The 18,111-nt window shown below is 40.8% G+C and overlaps 1 protein-coding gene across 1 annotated transcript in view; it reads right to left on the bottom strand.

The window, feature by feature from the left end:
• Positions 1–18,111, bottom strand: part of CAST (calpastatin) — a 183,870-nt gene that overhangs the window by 21,329 nt on the left and 144,430 nt on the right. Inside the window, exons 18-25 of the mRNA XM_082267356.1 lie at positions 16,268–16,384; positions 15,948–16,031; positions 14,074–14,172; positions 4,026–4,106; positions 3,904–3,948; positions 3,009–3,098; positions 2,804–2,881; positions 295–399 (exon numbers count right to left, since the gene is read on the bottom strand). Of these exons, the coding sequence (XP_082123482.1) occupies positions 295–399; positions 2,804–2,881; positions 3,009–3,098; positions 3,904–3,948; positions 4,026–4,106; positions 14,074–14,172; positions 15,948–16,031; positions 16,268–16,384 (699 nt within the window). The remainder of the gene's footprint in view (positions 1–294; positions 400–2,803; positions 2,882–3,008; positions 3,099–3,903; positions 3,949–4,025; positions 4,107–14,073; positions 14,173–15,947; positions 16,032–16,267; positions 16,385–18,111) is intronic.

The following is an 18,111-nucleotide window of genomic DNA, read 5'->3' as shown; positions in this document are numbered from 1 at the left end:
AAAGGTTTTTTTTAATCTTAGTGCATAGAATGCATTAGGATAAAAAAAACCTTCTGCCTTTACAATCCCTTTAAGGTATCATACCAGAGGTTTCCAAGTGATCCTCAATTATGTTTCAATAATCTATATGGATTTTAGCTAACGCAACACAGCATCTGCTCACATGGGAGGTAAATTGGGTATGTGTCAACATGTGTAATTGCAAAGTGACAGCAAAAACATAAGGTCACTTTACAGGTAAAGAATTTTACTAGACCGCACTAGAAACATTTATTATTATACAAACCACATTACCTTTACTGTATCTGCAGCAGGTTTTTTGTCTTTTGGATCATCTTGCCTGACTCCTAATGTCCCAGACAAGGCATCTAGTGGGTCAGCTTTACAAGTTGGTGCTTTCTACAGGAATAGACAGGAGATATGAATGTAACTGGTGCTTATATAGCAGCAAGACTTTTTTTCCAGAATGTGCAGTAATGTACTGTATGATGAAGCAGTCTTTGTCTGGAAATGACTGCAATTAGAAGATTGTTATTATTGTCTTTTGTACTTTGTTTGTACTAAAATTTTTGTTCTAAATGATACATAGCAACAACCAAATATTAAACTAATTTAAACTGTATTACTATTAAAATGTACTACAGCCCTTTAGTCAGAGCAGCAGTTCAGTAAAGTCAGACCTGTGTATATTTCAATGGGGAGTGTATACTGTGCATTAACCTCTGCGTTAATAATAAAAGAGGATATTGGTAAAAATAACCCTGAGATGTACGAAGCTAAACAAAAATGACTTATCTTTAAAGTGGAACCCCAGATAAACAGCTAAATAGACATTTGAAATACATGTTTGCAGTTTTACCTTTTAAAGGTTTTGTTATTCTGTTCAGTCAATTTTGTGATATGCATATATTTTTCCAGGCTGTACAACCATGCAGATAACACACTTGTTTCCTCGTTCAGCAAGTCAACTTCCTGTGTTATAACTCATCCCCAAGCTTGTACATTGGACAATAAATCAGCATGAATCCTTCTTGCAAATGAGCAGGAAGCAGTAATGCTAAACCTTGGCATAGTAAGACCAAATCTCCTGCGCTCGAGTGATGTCTTGATGGAGTAAAAAGAGGTGCACTACAAACTCAGATGTTGAAAGAGCTATCGGTCTTGCTGCCTCCTTCAGGATCAAGGGTATCCAGAACCAACTGGTAGAAAAGACAAAAAAAGAAAAAAAAAGAGGGGCGCACCGACCTAGTGCATTACCATAAAACCATTTATTTAAAATATTACAAGATATACAAAGTACTCACAAGACTGGTGCGATACAACACACATCAACATAGCATATGCAATCTCCAAGGTAGCCAAGGTCCCAAATGTAGCGAATGGACATGCAGATGGTCGCATGGGGCTGCTGTGGCTAGGCTGACGCGTTTCAGGAGCGAACCCCCTTCCTCAGAGCCAGAAAGAATGCTGCTGCTTCGCCCCTGAAACGCGTCAGCCTAGCCACAGCAGCCCCATGCGACCATCTGCATGTCCATTCGCTACATTTGGGACCTTGGCTACCTTGGAGATTGCATATGCTATGTTGATGTGTGTATCACACCAGTCTTGTGAGTACTTTGTATATCTTTTAATATTTTAAATAAATGGTTTTATGGTAATGCACTAGGTCGGTGCGCCCCTCTTTTTTCTTTTTTTGTCTTTTAAACCTTAGCATAGCCCAGTGATCTTACTAGAACAAGGACAGCTGGCCAACATTACAAATCTTAAACATGTATGTATTTCAACAGTGTATTTAGCCACTTGTCTGTTACTACAATTACAATTAAATGTGTATCGTAATTGAAGACTTTGATTTGTTTTTATTTAATAGGATGTCAGAAGCAGCAATACACAGCCAAACGATACACAAATGGGATACCAGCATACACAGCAACCAATCCCAGAAACAAAGCATAGATGCATCTATTTCATTTTTATTACGCTGCATAGGTAGTTAGCCTTCAGAGTCAGTGCTGTGTCTTGACAGTGTGGCAGTGACAGGAAGGGGTGGGTCATATTTAAATAAGGGGGTGTACGAGTTGAGTCAGGCCTAGGGCAGCACAAAACCTAAATACATCACTGTTCAGAGTAAAGTAAATGCTAAGAGAGAAAATAAAGTAAGACTTGTGAATCCTTGGAATGTCACATTTTGCCCATTGCCAGATATACTTATAATAACTGTGATATACTCATAGCAATATAGAATGGCTATTACAATAATACACATTGTTGGGCCTAGAGCAGGAGCTTATGTGTTTATCTAAATATTTGCAATGTTTCTTCAGCAAGCTACTGGATTTCGGAATTGTACATCCTTAGAATGAAGGGAGATTGTCCTCTTCCTTGCATTTGGGAGCCAGCTCTTGATTAACTGCATTTACTCTAATTTAGAGAGGCTTGTATCTCAGTAGTCATATTCAGATGAATATAATACCATTAACCACACGCATGGATCTCTTACGAGTCCCTTCAAACCTGTTACAGGAGTTAACTCATTTTCATGGAGTTCACAGCAACACGTGGTAATGCACTACTATTCTTTTTGGTTTGTTGCATTGGGAAAAAAGGGAGTAGGTACATTTTTTGGTCCATTTTAACAAGCATTTAAATTAATAGGCTGCCTTAATGCAATTCATGGTAATACTGGACATAAGGAGTGTTACCATGCAAGCATCACCTCAGCACACCAGAAAAGGAAATTGTAAATGTCCACAAAAGGCAAAATGTTATAAATGTTAGGTTATGCATATATTCTGCTACTTACAGAAGGTGTGGCCTGGACAGATGAGGAGGAGGTGGCACTAACCACAGATTCAGGCTCTGCCTTTTTCAATTCGGCATCCTCAAAGACAAAACACAAAACAAATGAACCAATATGACTGAATAAGCGGAAAATATTTTTTAACAATCTATTTTTACATGATAGCACATTTACCTTTTTTTAATAAAAGATTAATACTAATACTCACTTTTGGTTTGGCAGGAGGTGTTTTCTGTACAACTGGGGTTGGGGAACATGTAAAGTCCAATTCATCTGCCAGTTCACTTTCTGTCAAAGGCTGAAGAAGCAAAAGGTTTATCACATACTTACACAGTGTTCCAATATTACAGAAAATTGCAACTGACAGCAAGAATTTTCACGATCGCATACGTACATTTTTTTTACAAATAATTGTATTATAATTCACCTGATATTTATTGTATTCTAAAAGAAAAGGAGAAAAAAAAATCTCTACCATTGTGACATAAAAGTATATCACTATTCTGTGTGTCTGATGACCCCACCTTCTGCCACAATCTAGCTACCATATATGCCAGTGTCCCTGTACCATGAAGCAGCTACTTGAACATGGTCTGGGGCCCGACCAGGTAATCATGGTAATGTCACATAATGGGTTTGATATAACCTCAAGAATATTAAGAATGAAAAAAAAAAAAAAGTTGGTAGAGTTTGCAAGCTCCCAGCACCCCAGAGGGCACCAGAAAAGTGCTGATTGGCAAAAATGTAAAGGTTGCTCCCTAAGAAATCACAGCAGTGTCCGTAAAACTGTGCTACAGAAAATCCAAATGTTATAAGTCTTTTAAGCCTACCACTTCACAACTGGTGACCTTCCCATGAGAAATATATGGAAAGACAGAAGAGGCACTTCCTGATTGATGAAGTGTTTTTATTTCTTTTTTGTTTGACATACTTTCTGTATTAGATCCAGTGTCAACAGAGTACATAATCAGTCATTGGGATGTAAATATGGTAGCAACCCCTATTCTGTCTCCACTGCTTATTAACTGTAACCATTAAGAAATTCTGAGTATAAATACCCCTGTTTAAAGTGGAAATAGAGACGCTAGAAATATCACACATACCTTTTCTTCAGGAGGGGGTGGTGCTGGCTTTCCACTCTCTTTCCCCTAGAAAACACCATAGTGCTTAGTACAGAGGAAACCTGGAAAAGTCACAGCTCTCTATACAAATGTGTTCCACTTACATCTAACAAGTGCCTGTATGCTGGAGGGATGGAGCCTTCCCTTTTTCCAAGATCTTCAATGTATATTGATGTAGCGGTTTCCTGTATAAAGATGGAGTGGTCTTTTAAGGCTTTCTGATTATCTTATGAAAATAAACAATTGGGGGCACACACTACCATGGGGTGGTACCACCAGTGTGTGTATTATAGGGTTATGTGCCATATCCCAAAAATCTGAATATGAAGAAACTAGAACAACATGGACTTTATAGGCACTAGTAAAACAAATTCATACATTTTATTAATTAAGTGTACCCGAAAATTACAATATATACAAAAACTCATGTCATCATATTGTTAAAATCAAAAACAGGATAATGAATTACACTAACCAAACTGTATGTGTCTAACCCTAGTAGGTGGGGATGAAAAGTCCCCCACGGTAGACTCTACGGATATGGTTACACAAATGGATGGAATAAAGTCCAAGCTCTACATGTTTCGGACGTAGCGCTTCTTCAGGAGCTCTTGAAATCATTCCCCAAAACTGTCCATGTTAGAATAATATGGAAAGGGAGTTACAAATCCATGGCTGGTTTCTAGATTATGTAGGCACAATATAGAAAATGAACCAATGCCGGTTCATAGAACCAATCTAATAATTCAACACCACCTGGTGAATTCCACCATTAAGAAGGTATGTAAAGAAGGAGGGACAGTGATTAAATAAGTCATAGAATGGCAGACATATAGTTAATTAGATAGTACTGCCATGTTATATCGATGATGGTAAAAGGGTGGCCACATATATAAGGGCCTGTAGATTGGTATACACAACAAGCCAATAAATCTTTCCAAGTAAAGATCTGTTAGCCTATATATCAGTCCCTATCCTAATAACGGGGGTTCACCAGGGTCAGTGTATGAGCTCCTGAAGAAGCGATACGTTGTGAAACATGTAGAGCTTGGATTTTGTTACAATCCTTTGTGTAACCATATCCGTCGTGTCTACCATGGGGGGACTTTTCATCCCCATCTACTGGGGTTAGACACATACAGTTTGGTTAGGGTAATTCATTTTACGGTTTTTGATTTTAACAATAGGACATGAGTTTTTGTATATATAGTATTTTCTGGTACACTTAATAAAAGTTATGAATTTGTTTTACTAGTTCATATAAAGTCCATGTTGTTCTAGTTTCTTCACTTTCTGATTAGCTGATTGCTTAATTATTCCAATGTGAGAATGTGTGAAGTTGTAAAAGCACAAAAATGGCCCAGCTGCTGTAAGTGACACAAACGCACATCTATACAGTCTGACCCCATATACAGGTGCATTTCATAAAAAATAGTTTATTTCAGTAATTCAATTCAAAAAGTGAAACTCCTATATTTTATATAGATGCATTACACATAGTGATAGATTTCAATAATTTCTTTAATTTAATTTTGACGATTATGGCTTACTGCTAATGAAAACCCAAAATTCAGTATCTTAGAAAAGAATATTACATAAGACAAAAAAAAAAAAAAAGTTTTTTAACCACTTTACCACTAAGCCTATTTTTGACACTTTTTGTTTACAAGTTTAAATCAGTATTTTTTGCTAGAAAACTACTTAAAACCCCCAAACATTATATATATATATATATATATATATATATATATATTAGCAAAGACTCTGGAGAATAAAATTTCGGTCATTGCAAAATTTTTTGTCACGCGGTATTTGCGCAGCGGTCTTTAAAACGCCATTTTTTTGGAAAAAATTTGAAAAATCACATTTCACTGGATTTAAAAAATACTAAACAGGTTACCTCATTCCCTTGTGGTTATTGTACATATGTCACCTAACCGTAAGTGGGATCACCGGGTGGGCTACACTTGAGCACCGGCAACCTCTCCCCTACTTGCTCCCGCTGTCACCATTTCAGGCTTACTAATCCCTCTTCCTAACTCTCTCTCCCTCTCCCTTCCTAGTATTACCTCTTTTTTTTTTTTTTTTTTTCCTACATCCCCCTTATCACTTTGTTGACCATGCTGCTTATACTCTCTCCCTACTCTCCTCCTCTTCCCTCTCTCTGTCTTACCCCTCACCTTTCCTCCCTCCCTCCCCCTTCTCCCTCCCTCCTCTCCCCCCCCCCCCCTCAATCAACTTCACATCTCCCCCCCCCCCTTCCTTCCCCTCCCTCCCTCTCTCTCTCTATCATATCTCTCCCCTCCTTCCCTCCCTCCCCCCTCCCCTCCCCCCCCCTTACATCAGCTCCCCCTATCTCTCTCTATGTCTACCCAATTCTCCCCATATACTTTCTCTATTCCCACACCCTGTCTCCCTATCTCGCCTCTGAGGCTCCTAGCGACTCTGTTTACAGTATCTACACTCTGGAGGGGGGGTACGGTGCTCACGGTGCTCACCAGCTAGCTAACACATAGAAGTCAGAGAGGACATGCCTGTGACCCTACTTGCTGGCATTGTCTTGGCTACTACTACACTTTGCTGTACTTGCTGCATTCAATGTATATGATGTATCGACTTCTGCAATGACATATGTTATGTTTGTTTTCCTTTGAAAATTAATAAAAATTTTAATGGAAAAAAAAAAATAACACATGTCCTGTGTTAAAGTGCCTAAACTCTGAATAAAGGAGCAACAGAGACACCTTTGTACAGCAGCACTGTTAATCTGAGGGAAGGGTAGTGTTTAACCACTTCAGCTAAGGAAGGTTTTACCCCCTAACGACCAGGCCATTTTTTGCGATACGGTACTGCGTTTCTTTAACTGACAACTGCGCGGTCCTGCAACACTGTACCCAAATAAAGCCGTTGTATATTTTTCCCTACAAATAGAGCTTTTTTTGGTGGTATTCGATCACCTCTGTGGTTTTTATTTTTTTGGCGCTATAAACAAAAAAAGACCGTCAGTTTTTTAAAAAAAAAAAAACAATATTTTTTACTTTCTGCTATAAAACATTCCCTATAAAAATTTATTTTAAAAAATGGATTTTTGTAAAATCTTACCGTAAAATCCTTTTCTCTTAGCTCATTGACAGACGTAGTCCTCGGTGATACACCACCTTCGGGTTATGTTGCCTCCACAGGAGCAGGACTAGACAGGAAATTAAAAAGCTCTGGCCACACCCCAGGGGCAGTCCCAGAGGGTATATCCTCTCTCTCTCTGCCTCAGCAAATCAGTTATGTGAAAAAGCAGTCTTTAGAGATTTTAACCCAACTCAAAAAAACAGAGGGGCGGGGACTACGTCTCTCCAACCGAGGGAAGAGGACGGACGGACCTGCGTTTAGCCGGAAGGATCACCTCACCTATCTCCTCAAATATCAAACAACCTGAAAACAAGAGAGGGAATTTATTCCCCGTGGAGGAAGTACTTTTTAACTCCTTCAGTAAATGCAATATGCATAGCCTGATCCCGCTGCGTTTGCAACAGGATGAAGGGAGCCATGCGCAGTAACCGTCAGCTATATTCATACTGAAGTACAGAGTGACTCAACGCTTTGAGAAAGGCTCCAAGTGAGCCGAAACGCGTCAGCAATAGGATTCTCCTAAGGGACCAATGTCCCACTCTATATCTGTGGAAATCCCAGCAAAAAGTCACTTTTCTCACCACTGTCACTGATTCATCTCTGAATCAACCCCTTTATTATTTCCTCACACCGGGGTCTCTACCCCCAAGCACCTTGTTCACATATATATGTTGTCTCTTCTACAATATATGGATTTACATTGTTGTAAATAAATTTTGTTTTATTTAAAACGGAACATTTCCTATCATATATTTATATACTTGTTTCTATATTTATGCACTTGCCCTTAAAGTCCCAATCCCCCCTTGGCCTGAGGCACCAAAAAACCCCCAAATAACACATACAGGGACGGAGGCAACACCTACTTACCTTTTATTTTTCAAGCAGCCTAAGGAAAAATACCCCCCTCAAGCCTGTACCACCGTTTGTCTAATCCATTTGGCAATGGTCGCGGCAGATGCAGGCAAACCCTTTCTGGGGCCATCCGTGATCACAAAAAGTGAATCCGTCTTACGGAGAGATTCCGTAGCTTTCAGGTATACCCTGATTGCCCGAACCACATCTAAGGAATGCAACGCATGTTCCCGATGATGCTTGGGCTGAGGACACAAGGAAGGTAGTACAATATCTTCATTCAGATGAAAATCTGAAACCACCTTAGGAAGAAAAGATGGCTTAGGATGAAGTACTACCTTATCCCTATGAATCACTAGGTATGGGGACTGGCATGATAATGCAGCCAGTTCTGACACCCTGCGAGCAGAAGTAATAGCCACCAAGAAGGCCACCTTCTGGGATAAAGTAAGCAAGGGAATCTCCCTGATGTTTTCAAAGGGAGGTTTCTGTAGAACCGACAAAACCAAATTAAGATCCCAGGGCGGTAAGGGCGCGCGGACTGGAGGAGCCAGGTGCCGCACCCCCTGGATGAAATTCCGCACCAAGGATTTGGTAGCTAAAGGCTTCTGAAAGAAGATTGCTAATGCTGAAACTTGACCCTTGATGGTGCTCAAGGCTAGCTTCTGCTCAACCCCTTGTTGCAAAAAGGCCAATATTCGAGACACCGAATAGGTACGTGGAGGAAATCCTAAAGATTCGCACCACGCAATATAAGTCTTCCATGTGTGATAATAGACTTTGCTGGAAGTCGCTTTCCTTGCTTTAATAAGGGTAGGAATGACTGAAGTAGACAAACCTCTGTCCTTCAGTACTTGGGTCTCAATGGCCAGGCCATTAAACCCAGCGACTGTAAAGCATGATGGTAAATTGGTCCTTGAGACCACAGACACTCCCTGAGACGAAGTTCCCACGGAACGTTTACGACTAACATGTCCAAGTCGGCCAGGCCGGCTTGAGGAGGCCAGCCTAGAATTTCTAGGACCACTGGCGCTGATAGAATCTGAACCAGGCGTCCCTAGAGGTATCTGGCCCCGACCATCCGAGAAAGTCTGGTCGTTTTCTGTTCCCACACATTTATCAGATACCCGATAGTTATCAGGAAAGGTGATCTTTTCTGGTTGAACCTCAGGGACCGAAGTCACCCGACTAGAGGCTACTTGGCCTATCTGGTCAACCAGATCCGATTCCTGTGAGGTATCGGGACTAATCTTAGGAAAAGGTAAAGGAAAAGATCTATTCAGGGAACGGTAATTACCGCTTCCTGTAGTACTTAAATGTTGGAAGGGAAGAATCGCATCGGTAGTAGTGGTTGATGCTCGATCTAATGTCCTGAATACCGATGAAAACGTCCCCCCACCCTGAAACCGGGTGGGGGCGCACCTTCAGGCTGTGTACTCCTTTGCTTCGGGTTTGGCTGGGTTGGTCCTTTGCTTGTCCGACCAGCCCTTCTTGAACCCTCCTGGAGGAGTCTTGCCTTTCCCGCTAGTACCAGCCGGGCGCCCTTTATGGGCGGTAAAGAAAGGTCCTCGCTTGTTGCGAGGTCCCTTAGCTTTAGCAGCCTGTGGCAAAAAAGTGCTCTTGCCCCCAGTGGCATCCTTACCCTTGTATAATCTGTTCCATCAAATCAGATGTCTCCTGGGGAATATCTTTTCCCCTAAGATCTTGGCGTACCATTTTCGCCCATTCCGTAAGTGTCTGGGAAACTAGACCAATAACAATTACTGGTCTAAAAGCTGACCCTATCAGAGAGAAGATGGTGCGGGACTCTGCTTCCATCTTTTGATCCACCGGATCCTTAAAGGACGAAGTGTCCTCCACTGGAATAACCGTGGCTTTATTTAGCCTGGAAATAGGCGGATCCACGACTGGTGGTACCGTCCATTTCTTAATGATGGATTCCTCAAACGGATAGCGTCTAGCAATACGCTTGGAAATAGTAAAGGTACGTTTAGAATGCTCCCATTCTCCTTTAATCTGATTACCGAAACATTTAGGTACAGGAAAAGCCTTCATCGTCTTGATGGGCTTATTAGTACCAAAAGGAATCTCTGTTTCAGTTGCCTCTGCCGGTAAAGCCTCAAGTTTTAAGGTTTCCTGCACTGCCACAACTAGTGCGTCCACCAATGCTTCTTCCTGAATAATAGCAGGAGAAGAAGCGTCCTCCTCACTGTCTGAGGGGGCTTTACCTGGGATAACAGCCCTTGCAGAGGAACCTGCAACTGCCGTGACCACCTCTGAATCTGAGTCAGAGGTGTCAGATGGTATAGGGGTAGGCGGGGGTCGCTTCCTTGACCCCCGTCCCTGACAGGCCGCCTCCACCCGAGCCACCATAGACTCCAAAATTGCTGTAAATGACTCTATACTCTGTGCACCGGCGGGTCCCGTGGCCCCCTCGAGGGAAACAGGTGGGGGAATATGTGTGGCAGGGTCCATGATAACTCCAGTTACTTCCTGGATAATATAATTCAAAAATAAAACTTTTTTTTTTTTTTTTTTTTTTCCGACCCCCAGCGCCACAAAAGCCCCTTAGTGTTACCTGCTAGGGATCCCTATCGATCGAGAGAGAGAGAGATAGACCCCCAGGCTCACCACTTGATGCTCAGAGTTTAACTGCAACAGGTTACAGCGCTGTCTTAACAAACAGGAAGTCTTTTGGCTGGCTGCCCAGGAAGAAAGGAGGCGGCTCCGCCCTTCTGTACGCCTTCCGGCGCCTCCCCCAAGCTCCACGAGGTGTTTGGATCACCTCAAACATGGCCGCCCCCATGCTGGAGACACGAGGCTACGCCAAAATGGCGGCTCGTGCGATCCAGCAAAAAAAATGGCGGCGGCCCGTACTGAATAGCGGTGTGCTGCAGGGCACACAACACTCTCACTGCATGGGGATATGGCGTGGTTGGCGGTACCGGCCCTGGCGGACCGCATGGCCGTTCGGGAGGCCTGCTAATAGCTGGAGATCTGATTAGGAAGGCAGTCTACATGTCCGTGGCTTCTGACTGGTAGGTAGCTTATTCTTAACCCATAAGATTCCCAGAATGCCACAGATTACATCTTTAAAACATGTATACAATTAGATTGTTAGCTCCCAAACCAAGCCTCCTGGCTTTTTGCACACATAAAATCACACTCAAAGTAGGAGGATCTGTGTCATGTTGTAGGATAGAAAGGGACTCTATCTTACCATACAGAGAGGGGCCCGCGTTCACCACAAAACCCGTCAGGGGGAAAGGGGGAACATACTACTCACCATACCGGAACCAGGCGGGCACCAACTCCTGACAGTACCCCTCTCCACCGGGGCGGGAGGGCTGTCGACCGATACGGACGCCGTGACTCATGGTCTTTGGCGTTTCAGCGAGACGTTTAACTCGCGTGGACAGTCCTTTAATGGGACTTTGTCGCGGCCGACCCAGCGCGGAGCTATGGCCTGCACGCGCTCGTAGGCTGAACTGGGGTGACCACCGGATCTCAACATCCAGCCCGTCGCCCAGTTCAGCTTTCTTGCTTGAAGATCTCACAGGAACACTGGAGAAAAAAGCTGTCTAAAAAAATCCTTTAAGAAAAAATTCTTGCCAGGACCTAAGATCCCAGCAAGGTGTCTAGGTCCTTACTCCTAACTAGACAGAAAATAACTGATTTGCTGAGGCAGAGAGAGAGAGGATATACCCTCTGGGACTGCCCCTGGGGTGTGGCCAGAGCTTTTTAATTTCCTGTCTAGTCCTGCTCCTGTGGAGGCAACATAACCCGAAGGTGGTGTATCACCGAGGACTACGTCTGTCAATGAGCGCTAGAGAAAATTTAATTTTTTCATCAATTTAGGCCAATATGTATTCTGTTACATATTTTTGGTAAAAAAAAAAAAATCCTAAAAGTGTATTTTGATTGGTTTGCTCAAAAGTTATAGCGTCTACAAACTATAGGATAGATTTATGGACTTTTTATTTATTATATGTGGAAAAGTGCGCTGATAAATGTATGTGAGCTGCAACCAAAGATCCAATAGGAATAAATAATGATGAAAAAAAAAAAAAAATACTAAACAGTAAAGTTAGCCCATTTTTTTTGTATATTGTGAAAGATGATTTCACGCCGAGTAAATAGATACCCAACATGTTACGGTTTAAAATTGCGCCCCCCCCCCCCCCCCCCCGTGGGATGGCGACAAACTACGGTCAATAGAGATCTCAATCTGCGACTCTTAAAATTTATTTAACAGTTACCAGTTTAGAGTGTAGCTCCTTTTTTTAAATTATTGCCCACGCTCTGGCGATCGCGGCGATACCTCACATGTGTGGTTTGAACAGCGATTTCATTCGCGGCTAGACTTGCGTATAAGTTTTTTTTTGTGCGCGAACTAACGGTGAAGGGGGCGGCTAAATTTTTATTTTTTTTCCTATTTATTTTTTCTTTTTTTTTTTAACTTTATTACAGGTTTTTTTAAAAATCCTGTAATAAAATCCCCTCCCGCCCCCCCGGGTAACGATCGAGCGGCTCCCGAGCCGCATTGGTCGTTACCGACGGAAAGCCGACCGTCGGCTTCAAACAACGGTACTGGGATGGTGTCTCTAGCTAGAGGCATCATCCCGGTATAACCCCTTAAAGTCAGCCGACGTAGGTCTACGTGGCTAGACGTTAAGTGGTTAATACAGAAATGTTGACTTACTAAAAAGTATGTCCATGTACAGTATAGTATGCACTCAATACTTGGTCGGGGCTCCTTTTGCATGAATTACTGCATCAATGCAGTATTGCATGGAGGCGATTAGACTGTGGCACTATTGAGGTGTTATGGAAGCCCAGGTTGCTTTGATAGCAGCTTTTAGCTCATCTGCATTGTTGGGTCTGGTGTCTCATCTTCCTCTTGACAATACCCCACAGATGGTCTATGGGGTTTAGGTCTGGAGCCTTTGCTGGCCAATCAATTACAGTGATACCATGATCATTAAACCAGGTAGTGGCACGTTTGGCAGTGTGGGCAGGTGTCAAATCCTGCTGGAAAATGAAATCAGCATCTCCATAAAGCTGGTCAGCAGAGGGAACCATGAAGTGCTCTAGAATTTCCAGTTAGAGGGCTGCGCTGACTTTGGATTAATAAAACACAGTGGACCAATACCAGCAGATGACACGGCTCCTCAAATCATCACTTACTGTGGAAACGTCACACTGGGCTTCATATGTAGCTTGGATTTTGTGCCTCTCCACTCTTCCTCTCTGGGACCTTGATTTCCAAATGAAATGCTACATTTTCCACAGTGCGTGATGATTTGGGGAGCAGTGTTGATCCACTGTGCTTTATCAAGTCTAAAGTCAGCGCAGCCTTCTGCCAGGAAATTCTAGAGCACTTCATGCTTCTCTCTGCTGACCAGCTTTATGGAGATGCTGATTTCTTTTTCCAACAGGATTTAACACCTGCCCACACTGCCAAAAGTGCCACAGGCTGTTCACCTCCATACCTCAGTGATGCAGTAATTCATGTAAAATGAGCCCCTACCAAGTGTTAAGTGCATACTATGCTGTACATGGGCATACTTTTCAGTAAGCTAACATTTCTGTATCTTTAAAAATATATTTTATTAAAATGATTATATATAATATATTAAAAAAAACATTTTTTTTTTTATTGGTCTTATGTAAAAATCTAATTTTCTGAGATACTGAACTTTGGGTTTTCACTAGCTTTAAGCCATAATCATCAAAATTAAAAGAAAGAAATGCTAGAAATGTATCACTCTGTGTGTAACGTATCTTTATAAATTATATGAGTTTTACTTTTTGAATTACTAAAAAAAAAAAAAAAAAAAATTACCTTTTTGATGATATTCTAATTTTATGAGATGGATGCACCTGTATGTGGTGCAGCTGGCCACTAATACAGTCACTGGCTATACAACAGGACCTGCTCAGTGCTGCACCAATACTACCAAGAAGTGCAATTAAAAGTCAGTGAGTGTCCCGGTACAAAATAGAATACATCCCACATAAATACCTCGCATTCACCTCTGAGATGATCCTTTTTAATAAAGTTGGGAATGGTTTCACTTTTTTCAGAAAGTAATATAAGCATATAAAAGAAGCAGGTGTAAGTAAAGTCTAGTAATTGATGCAGACCAAATAAAGAAAGATAAAAGTGATTACCGTTACTACTGGACCTGTGTAGGCAGGAGACTCCGGTGCATTGAACTCAGGACCTTCTAGAGTACCCATTAATTCATCTAAAGCCGTGTCAATAGCAGCCTAAGAATATGTCAAAAATAAATTATTGGTACATGCTGTTGCTGTCAGCTGTCAGAGTTTATTATACTATTTTGCTCATTGTTCTAGCACTAGCATGTTTCAGAGATAATTCAGATATTCTTTTTTTGTTTGTCTAGAGCCAAACTCCTGGCAAACAGCTAAATCAACATATATAATACATATTTGGGAGTTATTTTTTTTTTCCAAAATTGGGAGTGATTTTTTTCATCGACAAGGTTTGTATTTCTTTCCAGCTAGCCATGAATTACACCCAGCCCTGCCAGAGAGCAGAGCAAGTTTTATGATCTGACTTTTCTCTGCTGCAGTTTTGCAAGTCATCACCTTGCACCCAACATTAATTGGAAAAGAAAGGAGCACCAAGAGATCCATGACCTATTATCTCTACTGATAGTTATACTCTTCCGTAGCCATGTCATAGGTTGATAGACTTTTATGACTAGAATACACAGTTTCAAATTTTAAAACATCTTGCACTTTGGTGTTATTCCCTGGCTGCTGTACTGGTTAAACTGTAATTGCTTTTGTGCTCCCACTTTTGTATTTCCCACATCAAATTGCCTGATGAAAATAATTACTCATCCTATATTAGGATAGAAATCCTTGGTAAGGACTAAATATGTAAAGCTGTTAAAAACATTAGACAGCAGATAGGCACAAACTATTTATTTATTTTTTTAATGAACAAATCTTGCAAGTTTTTATCAGGTGAACTTGCATGCTTGTGCATATTGAGAAGCTAGGGGGTGTGCCTTGCAGGAAACAATAGTAATTGGCTAACAAAGTCCACCCCATATCATGCTCAGCCATGAAGAGTTTGCCAAGGTGGAGGTGGCTATAAACATATGAGCATTGCCATATGGATAAGGTGAACAATTATTGAATGTCTGTAGGCACTTTTAGGAATTAACAAAATGACTGTAGTCTAACAGAAAGCAAGATCTGTTAAAATGTACTGAACATAACAGCAGATATGCAGTCCGATACCAGGCACCCTGCTGCCCGCCCACTTCACTACATTATGCTGATTAAAAGTAGTTAACGTACAGCTCTATAGGGACCAAACTTTTTTTTATTTAAGAAATTGGACTACACACAGCCTAATTTTTTTTAAAACCGACTTTATCCCTCATCCTAGTGCTTGGGCCTTTTTTTCTTCTTTCTATTTTCTTCTCTCTCTATCTTTTTCTTCTTTGTTTTACAATGTTTTTCTTTTTTTCTAAGCCATGTTTTTTGCTTGCTACACACCTATCAAGATTTTAACATGCTTCTGTGTTCACAATCATATTATCGTTATCTGTAGAGAGGTATCCCTATTGCTCTCATTGTTAAAATTTCCCTCTCCATGTGACTGACTTTTGTTGTTTCTTATATTTTTGGTATATATTTGTATGACTTTATTATGTATATCTGTCTGAATTACTGCATCAATACCCCCTTACACTTCTTTGTTATTTACCTATGAAACTACCCTGTCATCTTTTGATATGTGAATACATTTTAACGTATATATTTTACTTTCACTGATATTGTGTTTTGTACTGTAAATGGATCTCTCAGTCTTATGTTCCCCTTTTTCATGTAAACTTGGTATAACAGAAAAAAATGTAGGAAACCGAGATCGAACCTAATTTTTTTAAAAATACTTTCAGCCCATTTGTTGCACATAGACCCCAACCTCAACATATATTGCAGAACAAGCTTGTTCTATAGATTATACTGTAGATAGGTAGACAGTTAAATCGCAGGGTACATACAGAGTGTGCTGTGGCAGCCTGTACAGAGGATGCTGAGGAAGGTATGACAACATCTGCTTTTGCTTGTTTGTCTTGTGTAGTGTCCTTGACAGACAGATAAAAGTAAGTAATGAGCTCAGTAATACAGATGATCAACATGTATAAAATCATAAGTACATTAAAATGGTACTATAAGCCTAAGCTGCTAGGTTACTGTAGTAATATTTAATTTTTTTATTGCTTACTATAGATTACTGCAGTACAGTATACACCTTACCACTATATTTTGCAACTTTTTATAAATCTATTAGCATAAAGATATAGAAGTCTCTAAGGCTTACTTTGGGTGCAACAGCAGCAGGAGGAGCAGGAGGAGCAGAGGGCTGGGCAGGCGAAGGAGGAGAAAAGTCAAAATCCTTTGACAATTCATCTAATACATCACTGTCAGTCAGTGCTGGCTGCAATATGTAACATACAATCATTACATTATTATTTTATTTCATTATTGTAGTGTCTCAAATATAAACAGTCCAAAGTCTGCTGCAGCAGGTTTATAGATTATTATGGTATGCATCTGTATATATAACATTTTTGATCCAACAATCTGCATCAATAAAAGGAAATAACAGAAGTATAAAGTTTTTTCTAAGCAAGATAATTTATCCTGAGCTTTTAATTAATATCATGACTTTACCATTTAAAAAAAAAAAAACTGATAGAATTAAACCGATAGATACAAATTAGGCACAATGATTTGCTAATCATTTTGACTTACTTGAAAATCAATTGCTACAGGGAACCACAGAAGTCCTTAAAACCAGGATGAACCTACAGAGAATTACTGACAATATATCCTAAAATCAAAGCTGGATTTCTGGATAGCCAACATAAGCCTAAGGTGGCAGGGCTGCAAAGGGTACATATATCCACCCATATAACACATTGTTAATTGTCAATATTACATTCCTATATAAAATAAGTGCGATGTAGTCCAGGGCGATCTAGCAGGATCCTTAATGTTGATACGCCTGAACGCTTTGTAAAATTTTCTTGGTGGAATAGTGTACTTTTTAAAGTTCACCTACACTGAGTCTGTACACCTAGAACCAAACTGCTGGCAAAGTTAGTTGACCCTTTGCCTTACACTAAAACAGCATATAAGCTACACTTCCTATCTTGTGCCTCTCACTCTAGGACAGGAAGTGTGTTACTTGCTGGATCACCAGTGTCAGAATTGAGGGAAGAGAGTCTGGGAAAAAAAAATGAAAGCAGCCACCACATCCAAAGGACCGGTAAGCTGAAACATATCAACTTATTTGTATGTGCGTTTAGATACACTATTAACCAGTTCTAGGTGCACTAACTGTATAACATAGCATCGCCATGCCCACCAGTCATAACATTTGATCCTGTGTAATACTAAGGCTAGCCAGTTGGATAAGGTAAGAGGTAAAGAACAAATCAGTTGACAAGGAGAAAACAATTACCCACAATGTGGAATGACCATGCTAGGGCCCACACCACACTGCAGTGTATAGAAAAAAAGTTCTTGAATGCAGAAAGTGGGGAACAGGAATTTTGACATAACTGTAAATTTATTATCTTGGGAGTATGGTACAGTACTTTTATACTTAGACTGCAGGTTACATACTGTACAGGCTACCTCTAGTTTTTATTTAGCACACAAGAGGAGTGATCAAGATTTGTGTCCTATTCTGTACTCCGAGATAAGGAATTTATATGTAAAACAAAAATTTCTATTATCTTAGTCATACAGTACAGGACACGGAACTTGCATTCATAGACCATGGAATATACCCAAAAAATTAACTGAGGGGTGGGCAATAGTATAGAAAACTGCCAATGCCAATGCCAACAGGCCTACAAGAAAAAAACAAGGGTTAAAGAACCCGAACAAAGCACTCATAGCTTGAAACCCCTTTCTGTCAAAGTTTGTGATCATTAAATGGGTTTTCTTTTGGTCTGAAGCTGACAGATTGGAAGGCAAAAAGCAAACAGGGGACAGAGACCTGAACCTGTTGAGTGCCCTGTGGCTAACTACACACAATGCAATTTGTGCTAAAGTGAGCACCTAAGAGAGGATCCAGTGCCTGCAACAAACACCACAGGCTGGCCACACGTGGTGGGGTCTGGGTAGAGTCCCCAAGGAACGTACAGAGGGTAA

Source organism: Pelophylax lessonae, assembly GCF_965119305.1.
Source record: "Pelophylax lessonae genome assembly, chromosome: 1".
Classification (NCBI taxonomy): domain Eukaryota; kingdom Metazoa; phylum Chordata; class Amphibia; order Anura; family Ranidae; genus Pelophylax; species Pelophylax lessonae.
Note: the sequence above shows the minus strand (reverse complement) of the source record. Positions and strands in the feature narration are given on the sequence as shown.